The 10,052-nt window shown below is 27.7% G+C and overlaps 1 protein-coding gene and 1 long non-coding RNA gene across 2 annotated transcripts; one reads left to right on the forward strand and one right to left on the reverse strand.

Moving 5' to 3' along the window:
* Positions 1–13: 13 nt before the first annotated feature.
* LOC107884787 lies at positions 14–4,208 on the reverse strand. Its single transcript, XR_001680126.2, has 6 exons — positions 3,701–4,208; positions 1,187–1,249; positions 1,045–1,122; positions 906–980; positions 581–841; positions 14–502 (listed from the first exon to the last, which is right to left on the reverse strand). It is a non-coding gene; the product is annotated as an uncharacterized LOC107884787 (long non-coding RNA).
* A 284-nt stretch (positions 4,209–4,492) lies between these two features.
* Positions 4,493–9,635, forward strand: LOC100571424. Its single transcript, XM_003247141.4, has 5 exons — positions 4,493–4,884; positions 5,745–5,842; positions 6,901–7,091; positions 8,535–8,700; positions 9,264–9,635. Exons 3-5 carry the CDS (start codon positions 6,903–6,905, stop codon positions 9,305–9,307), a joined length of 399 nt encoding a protein of 132 aa, XP_003247189.1. The 5' UTR covers positions 4,493–4,884; positions 5,745–5,842; positions 6,901–6,902; the 3' UTR covers positions 9,308–9,635.
* Positions 9,636–10,052: the final 417 nt, after the last annotated feature.

Raw genomic sequence — 10,052 nt, forward strand, 5'->3', positions numbered from 1 at the left:
CTTTTCACATTAAATTATCACAATTATATTTTTGACAGTTTGCACCAACAGATTGAGAAGAAATCAAATTATTGATGATAAGTTATTTAAATAAATTTTTAAAATGGAAATAAGTTGCGATTGTATTTCGTAAACCATGACTGCGGACCTAACAGATAAAAAAATATTTTCCACTGGGTCTTGATTAAACGAGCGCAGTGATACAAATTTAGAACCGTTATTTAAAAGTTTTTTACATAAATATTCAAAACATTTTATTGTGGATATCCAGGTTTTTATGGTTGGAACTTTACTGGTTGCAAAATTCATATTCACCACATTCTAAAACCAACAGAGTTTCCTTCCAGAATTGCCAAAGCATTGATGTGGACATCACAGAATTACGCAATTCTTTCCCAGGCTGAATAATTGTGGAACTATTATTAACACTGTAAAATAATTTAATTCACAAATACACAGTTTTGCAGTGCCTGGAGCTTCCTTTATCGTTGCCACACATAAACTGTTAATTAAAAATAAAATATTATGTTTAAAAATATTACACATAAATAAATTACTATCTGATTTTATATAAACTCACTAGACCATTCAGAGAGTAAAAGCTAAACTCTCTGACTGAACACCTGGGCGGTAACTGAACCCTTATGTTCAGTTATTGAATGTTGCTTTTTTACAATGGATAACGGTTTTTTCAGATTCACTACTGTCTTTTATAAAAATTGTTTTCGTGGTGTCATGTGTTTTTGCTGAGTAAAATTGATTTATTTTAGATAGCCTTTGCATTTTCTAAAGGAATGATTTATTATAGATACAAGCTCAACTCGACTGTGTATAAATTGACCTGTAAACCAATCAAAATATAAAATATTTAGTTTCATAAGATTTTTATTATTAATAATACTTACAGATATCATCTGAGCTGGTCGATTTCATAAGACCAATAGACTATGGCAACTTAACTTGGCTGTGTATAACTGAACCTGTATACCAATAAATATAAAATATTTCAATTTTCACATAATTTATACAATAAATAATACTTACAATTAGTATCATCTGAATTGGTTAATTTCATAGGACCAATAGACTATGGCAACTCAACTTGGATGTGTATAACTGAACCTGTAAACCAATAAATATAAAATATTTCAATTTTCACATAATATTAATAATAAATAATACTTACAAGTATCATCTGAATTGATTGATTTCATAGGATCAATAGACTATAGCAGAACATATTTCATGACTGGAAAATAAAACAAGCATAGCTAAACATTTATAAAAATTAAAATATATTTATAAAACAATTTTATAATCAATTAAATTTTGAATAAATGAAAGCTTTCAAATATTTTACATATTTTCAAAAATACAGCATATTGTAATTTTAAACTGTTGTAAAATTGTATAGTTTCCCACACTTAAATAACTAATGCTAATCGAATGGGTAATAAACAAAAATAAGTGCTTGTTGAAATTGTATGTATTATTATCTTTTTTTTTATTTATAATATTGTTCAATTTGATAATATATCCCCCATCGTTAACTGGTATGCACAATTCAATTTTATAGACCCATGGTGACATGATTTTTGTAACAAATTTTTTAATTAATTAAAATTAATCCCAGTGACATGTTAATTTCATTACAAAAATAATGGCCCTTTAAATTTACTTGTGCAGTTAATGGTGGATATATTTAAGAATATTATAAAAACAAATACTAAGTAGAACATACATAGGCAACGAGTATAGTGTGTTCTTAATACCTATTGAATAGCATTATTATTAAACGTGTGGAAACCTTACAATTTGACAAATGACAGTATTATTAAAGTACTTTTGGAAATATAAATTGCTTTAATTCATTCAAAATTCAATTGATTTAAAAAAAATGTTTTCTTCATATTACTATAGAATAAAGATACCTAACTTTACAAAATTGATATTTTTGAATTTTTAAAAATAAAAAGATAAAAATTTAATAATTTTTTTTAGACCATGGTAAAAGGGAGGCTATTGGTTATATAGTATATTAAAAATAACTGCATTTTAGATCAAATTAGAGCTTCTGACTTTCTAATCAACCAACTTATCCATATTAAATACCTATTATATTTATTTTAATTTTGCATCTATTTAATCATCAAAAAGTATACATTTTTTACCAAAACAATATTGTCAAACTGTATTTAAAATTATATTTTATGAAGGCTATAACTATACATTATTTTGTTTATATTAACTTAATTAAATTTAATACAGTAAAATTCTATCTAATGATAAAATTAATAAATTGTTTATGAGATTAGACTTTAGTTTAGTAAGATATTAATTGTATACTTAAAAGACAAAATTACCTATGTAATTTTTTTTTTTTTTGTAAAAGGGCACATTGAAAATTATTGTGCCATGGGCCCCAATTATTATCCAGACCAACACTGCCCATGTTAGAAATAAAATATATTTCTACACAGAATTAAAAGGGCCACACGCTGCGCCACCACGCCTTTGAATACTATTTATGTAGGTACTATACAAACCTAATAAATATATTTTAATTTTATTATTAATCAGAATGATAAATAAGTATATACTTTTCTATAAAGAAGAAGAAAAATCTAAGAAATGATAGTTTAATTAATATATTATAGTTATTACTTATTAGTTACTACAATTTAATAATTATTCTAGCGGACACAAAGTTAGTAAAATCTTACTCAAATGGGTGTCCATTTGAACACAAAAAACATCCTTAAAAATGGCCTGAGAGGTAGGTACATTCCTAGGTTATTCAGTCTGATACAGACAACACAATAATATAATAGGTATGTATTAATATATAATTGTTTTCACAACATTAATTACTCACAAACAGGTAAGGACAATGAAGGAATTGTTAATATATGAATTGAATTACGATTCAATAATTTAGTACCATAACTATGACATTTTTCTTCAAAATGAAGATCACTCACAAGGAACGTTTTGTAAATTTATTATAACCATATATATATATATATAATATAATCAAATAGGTATACCCAGTGGCCGGCTGAACTTCAATTTTAAATGATGCATTTTCATAATTATGTACTTACCACCACCACCACCATCCTATTTTTACTTACAACAAAGTTATGATGTTAATAAAATGTGATCAAAAGAGCCAAGAGGTCAGGCTTTAGCATGTAATTCTGTGCCACAGTCACGGGGTGGCACCACCCCCTTTGAAAATTTGACGCAGCTGCGTCAAAATTAACCACTTCAGCTCGCCACTGGGTATGCCTATATTAATTATATTATTATATTATAAAATTGTATTATACTTAAACATTATTAAAAACATTCTTAATGAAAATAAAGAAATGTAGACAGTAGGTATTCAAAATACTTTATGAAGTAGTACATTCAGTATTTTGTAGATATGAGTTGACAGTTAGGTACCGATTCAGAGAAATGTATTTTTATAATTTAAATTAGTATCGTATAATTTTCAACACTTGCAAATGCAATAAATTTAAGCGATTAAAATTGGTTTCAGTATAGTACTATATTATCTATATTAAAAAACCAGTGCTAAGTCTATCTAACTCTTCATTCACATACAAATCACCAAATAAAGATAAAAGGAAAGCCCAGTTTTAACTTTAATATTTTATTAATGTTAAGTTTTAAAATGTATTTATCTAATTACCTCTTTCTAGGATTTTATATTTTTTTCCTTTGCACCAGAATTCCGAATATCGTTGATGTGTATAACTAACTCATTCCACGAGACTTCTAGGTCGTTTATTCCATTTATAGTTTGAAATTTGACAGTTGCGACATGGTTTTGTACCATATAGACGACCACGAAAATAATTAATTGTTTGTCGTTTCTTCTCCCTTAGTATTGACTTTTTTACACTCCTCTCTTGTTCGTCATTTTGACGATGTTCGTTAGGTGTTATAAATCGCAAGTAGGCAATAATAAACTTCTAATGTTATAAGTACTAACGATTGAGTAGCTGTCCGTTTCATATTTATAATCAAGTAGGTAGAGACAAAACACGAAAAGAAATTATAACAATCACAATCACAATTCCCGTGTCTTATTAAATAATGGAAACGCGTAAATAATAAATTCGTATTATTTTTACGTAAATAATTATTCATATAAAAATTAATATCCAAACATCGATCTGTGATGAAGATTCATGATAAGAATATGATAATACCACAGACCATGGGCCAGTTGCACTGTCATATTCGGTTAAACTTCGATTAAGCTTAATCAGCTGATAACAGATATTTAACCGGGCAAATTCGGCCGATCAAACTCCGGTTAACTTTAATCAGAGACGGTGCAACTGGCCCTAAATGATAATATATTTCATATAGTCTGTGATAATACTCCGCGCGCTGTGATTGGATACAGTTTATAACCTCCGGGAAAATGATCGTTAGTTATCGAGGTATTGGTAACCAAATAATTTGTAAGCGTCAACTAACGGTAATCATTCGCCTACCTAGTCGATACTTTTTAGAATTTAATGTCGGTAGTCGTCACGATCACGTTTTAATAAATTCCTTAACTCCGTAACGATTGACGAGTGTCGGCTTACAGAATCGAACTGCTGCAGGTGTTTGGTAGCGCGCGTTTTAACATGGCTGCAGCTAAAATATAAGAATCTGAATAAAGTGCGGTTTCGATTTAATTTGTGTTCTTTTCACTTTTGATCATTTTCTTTCCTCGAATGTAAGATTTGAACAGCAGCTGGAAAATACCATTCCCAGCCACTCGATCGCAGTGAAGGACGCGATTCGACTTTCAGTAGAAGGCCTTCATTCGGAATTTGATTGTGACATTGAAGTTTAATTGCACTGACAACTTTGCTGGTGAGTTTAATTTATTTTTTAACACAGAAGAATTACTATTTAATAATATGATAATATCGATATTACTTACAGAATTGTACAATGTTGCTGTGCTAAGTAACTAGATTGTACAAGTTACATTATACCGAGGGGTGAACACCTTGGGGGTAATCAGTGTACAACGTGAAGGTAATCATAGGTATTCTTTGTAGTAAATCATGGGTAATCATAGGTATAATCATTGAAATCAGTAATCTGGTGTACAAAATTTCTGTCAGGTGTTTACCCCTCGCATTATACATCCGCGATATATACAATAATCACTGTACAAATTGCGAAATGTACAATCATTGTACAAATCACAAAATTTAAAAACATATACTCTATTCCAAATAAGACCAGGAGTTGGCGGCGACCAGTTTGCGTCGGGCGGAGGTCAGACATGGTGAGACGCCGTCCCTACTAAGGTGACGCGTCGGGCGCTGCCACGGAACAAAGCCACGCCCATGCGCAGAACTCGGCCGCTGACTTCTGATCTTATTTATAATAGAGTATAGGTACCTATTATAAAAATTATATATATGTATATTTTTTTTATTAACAAAGCAATTTTATAACCTTTCCAAAATTTTGTGAATCTTTTTAAGTTATTTATAGGCGTAAGAAAGTTTTGTGAGTTATTGTTCTTAAACTAAAATTGATAGTAATTCCACAGTAAGTAGTATAACATCATCTTTTAAATCCATTTGATTATAGAACATAATAAACTTAAGATAATTACCTTTAATTACCTAATCAATTTTAATCAATTAATACACAATTATAGGTACTAACCTACCTATTAGTTATTATACAGAACTAATCATTTTATCTTTTTACAGACTATTAAACAGTATAACAAAATCCACCCGTGCAACTAAAAAAAAACTGGAACGAGATTCACGGCTTAGTTACAATAAATAGGACAAGAAAAAAAGTGGTGAGTTCTTAATTAAAACCTATAAATTGATTAATCATTAATTTCAAAATTGACATGGTTGCTCTAAATTTTTTTTCATATATGCCATATGTCTGCAAAAACTAATAACAGTTACTTATATTTGTCAGTACCTACTACTTATACAGATGTTCGAATTCTGTTTGCGGTTACACTATTTTATCATAAACTCCTACGACTTGCATCTTCTTATTTCTAATATTTTTTTGCGCAACAACTTTTTCTTTTTTGTGCAATACCTGTTTTTACTAATTTATCGGCTTATCAAAATATAATACAATGTTCCTCATAAATTTATGTTAGTTGGATTTTAAAATAGTTGTTCGTAAATCCTCTGTCATTTGTCTGATCTTAGAATTTTAACAAAATTCATCAAAATCATAAAAATTGGCAAATTATTTCAAGTTATAAATTTATAAAAAATATCTATTGATATCTATGCTTATTTTGTCGTTATTCAAAAACTAAGAACTGTAGGTACTTGAAATTACATTATTACAACATTATATGTTTATTTTGTCATTTTCTATACATGATAGCGATTTTAAAATATTTTTCGACTCTTTTTGAATTATTTATAGACTGTTGAAATTTTTAATTTTTTTCTTCTATAATTGTCAATAAAATTTTATACGTTGGATCAAAAAGTTTGAAAATTGAATACAATGTTCCTCATAAGTAGTTATAATAGCAGTTTAGAAATATTAAAGATCCATAAGCACAATTATTTTTATAAGACATATTTAAACCTCTGATATTGACAAAATTTAGCAAAATCTAGGAAATTTAAAAAAAAATGGAGTTAAAAAATTATAAAATATTCAATTTTTGTAGCTATAGATAAATAGTTCATAAATTGTCTCATAAATAGTTCATACTGTGACCAAACAATCTAAAAAATATGTAAGCACATTTATTTTTACAGACATTTTAAGTTCAAATTTGGACAAAATTATATATTAAAACCAAGAATACCGATATTAGTTATTTGTTGTAATTTAAAAATATAATTTTTGAGTGTATTAAATATTAAATTTCAGATATGAATGCAGTAAAGAAAAATAAAAAAAAATTAAAATTACCTAATAATGGGAATGGGAATGGAAGTTCAAGTATGTCTGAAGAGCTAGTCCCACCTCACAATGGAGAAGAATCTCAAAGACTAGATGAACCAATACTTATATTGGATTCAGATGACAGCAGCAATCATAGCAATCAAAGCAGTGTTCAGGTAATATACTTAAAATATTTTCAGTATATTGTGGTTGAAGTACACAGATATATTAGAAGCTAAAGGTGTATTATTAGACTGGACAAAATAAAAATAAAATTGTAACTAATTTTCAAGCCCCCCCTCCCCCCCACTGAAAAATCCTGCGTATGCCACTGCTAGTGTATATATTTTATTGAGTGTAAATACACCTATTCTCAATATTCAGTATAAAAGTCAATTTTCAATATTTTAATTACTAAACTCAGTAATTCAAATTCAAAAAAATAAAATATCATAAGTTTTAGAGCCTAATATTAGACATTGAAAATAAAATAAAAATCTACTCCTATATAAACTTCTTTTCTTTAATTTATACAATAGGTTTTCATACTGTGATGTCACTCAGTAAGCTATATTATTGGAAATACGAAACTGAGTTTCAGTGTTTCACTAAAATTAACATTTGTAATTACTATGTAAAATGCTGCTTTATACACAGTCATCACACTAATGATCACTTGCTACACATTTACACAACCTACATAAATAGAAAATTGCCTATATTGAAATCTTTAGAAACTGTTGTTATTTTTACCCCTTAATAGCATATTATTATTACTATAATCACAAAATATAACCCACAACCATTAGTCGTTATAGTCAAATAATATATTATAATACATTGTTATTATTTTTTTTTTTTATCATAGCTTTCAACACAAATAAAAAGTTCAATTCAGAGGCAGAAAGGGGAGGGGGGATTTCGGCCCAGGAGAATAAAAAAGTACCGGCCCATTTACTAATTATCAAATATTAAATTTTAGCTAAATGTATTACTATATAAATCGATACAAGCTTTGAACAGCTTATGTTTACAATAGTTTACACATTGACAATAGTCTAAGTACCAATATACCACAATGCAAGTGAATAATTTAAATGATTAATATTAAAATAATTTTATATTTAATTGGAAATCTTATTCAATATTAGTGTGCTTTTAAACTGTCTGTTTTCTATATTATTAAAAAAACATAAATTTGCATTTTCTGCACACTGAGAAACATACGACCACTTACTTCACGAATTATTATTGCTGGATACAGTCATTGCGAGATAGAATATAGGTTAGTGGTGTTAAAAAGTAACAGTCACTGCTACTTTTCACAGCGATTCATGAAGTAACAGTAATACTTATCTGAACTTATTTGGACCGTACCTAGTTTGGATACTGGGAATTAAATATAATATATATATAGTATATACAAAAATATGTACTTATACATGTCTATATAATTACGTGTTCAATCGCTACAGCGCTTATAGGTATTCAGATAACAGAGCGTTTGGACACTTAAACAACATAGGTAGCTGAATTTAAGTATTAATTGCTTAAATTACCTACCAGTCTGTTAACCACCAAATAATATATTTTCATATTAATTGTTAAACTATTTTTAGTCTATATCTGATGATGAAGGAGAACTAAATACACATGTTGTCGAACAAATACCTCGAAGCATTGAACAGTTGCCAATAATATCTAGTTATGGGTCAGTTGCTACTGGCTACATGAGGGAATATTTTATCAGAAATGGTTTCCCTGTTTTTGTCAACCATTTGACGAGTAAGTATTGTAATTAAAATATTATAAAATACTAATAATATATAATATATAAAATACGTATGATAATATTTAGTATAAGTATATATAATTATAATATAAGCGATCAATATTTTTCCTGTTCGATCAGGCCCAGAATGTCATAAACAGTAATTCAATAGGCCCAGATAATACATTGACATACCTCTGGATCAGACCATACCATCAATTAAATCGGTTTTCATTAACGTTAGTTTCCGACAATTGTCCATGGGCGGAAAATAACATACTATTTGCTAGGTGATTAAAATAATAAAGTGAAGTTCAGTGCGTTAGCATTGCCAATTTCCAATTTCCGTGAGGTTACTCTTATACAAGACAAGTATAGAAAATTCATTTTTTTTTTTTTTTAGTGTATACTAGTCTAGACATGTATATAACCGCATATTTTTCAGAATATATCAAATTTATAATATTGATATTTCATATTATGTTTAATTTTAAATAGATTGTGATAATATTATTTTTTATTTAGTACCTATTGATAAGATTGAGTATATATATATATTTATTTTGTCATTTTGCAGGTATCAATTTAATTTCAGATGATGACGATGATCAAATATTGTGATAATGTTCAGGTTACGTGACATTTACTATATGGCAAATTATACAATTAAAGACAAGATAGAATTTTTTTACTTCTTTTTATTTTCTGCTATGTATAATTATAATATTATGAGTTAGGTCATTACTAATTTAAATCTTCGACCAGAAATAAAATAAAATAGTTCTTACACAATTTTATAAATTGTAGCCAATTACTTTTTAAGTTATAAAAATGTGCATAATTTAATTTATTTAATAGTTTTAATTTTATAAAGACAGTTTAAGTAAATAAAGAAAATTTTGTTTTATTATTTGATAAAAATGCTTTAAATAAAAGTTGTACAAAATAAGTCTAATTTCACTATAAATTTTTAAAGTGATCCCTGATCAGGCGATCTCTCCCTTGCCTACATCTTGTGTTTCCTGCCAAATTGAAAAGGTTATCTTCTCTGTCATTAGCATCATTGATGTCTTCATACAAATCATTTGGAAGCTCATCATGCATATCAATACAGATATTATGGATAACAGCACATGCCACTATTAATGCTTATGTGTCTTGCAAGTTAATTGTTATTCCTTTGCTGAGCACAGGAAACCTTTGTTTTAGAACTCCAAAACATCTATAACATTATAATTAAAAACCTTATTTTCTTAAATATAAAAAAAAAATTGGGTTATGTTATTTTTGAATAAAACTATTAAAATAAACAATATATTAATTAATAGATAATGATCTAATGAAACTAATAAATGCATATTTCTTG

This window comes from Acyrthosiphon pisum, chromosome X, assembly GCF_005508785.2.
Source record: "Acyrthosiphon pisum isolate AL4f chromosome X, pea_aphid_22Mar2018_4r6ur, whole genome shotgun sequence".
Taxonomy (NCBI): Eukaryota; Metazoa; Arthropoda; class Insecta; order Hemiptera; family Aphididae; genus Acyrthosiphon; species Acyrthosiphon pisum.

Bases quoted from the DNA above. Each gene is read 5' to 3' on its own strand.
- LOC100571424 (XM_003247141.4), top strand. From the start codon at position 6,903: ATGAATGCAGTAAAGAAAAATAAAAAAAAATTAAAATTACCTAATAAT. The intron at 7,092-8,534 runs GTAATATACTTA...AACTATTTTTAG, and splicing joins GCAATCAAAGCAGTGTTCAG to TCTATATCTGATGATGAAGG. The intron at 8,701-9,263 runs GTAAGTATTGTA...GTCATTTTGCAG, and splicing joins TTTTGTCAACCATTTGACGA to GTATCAATTTAATTTCAGAT.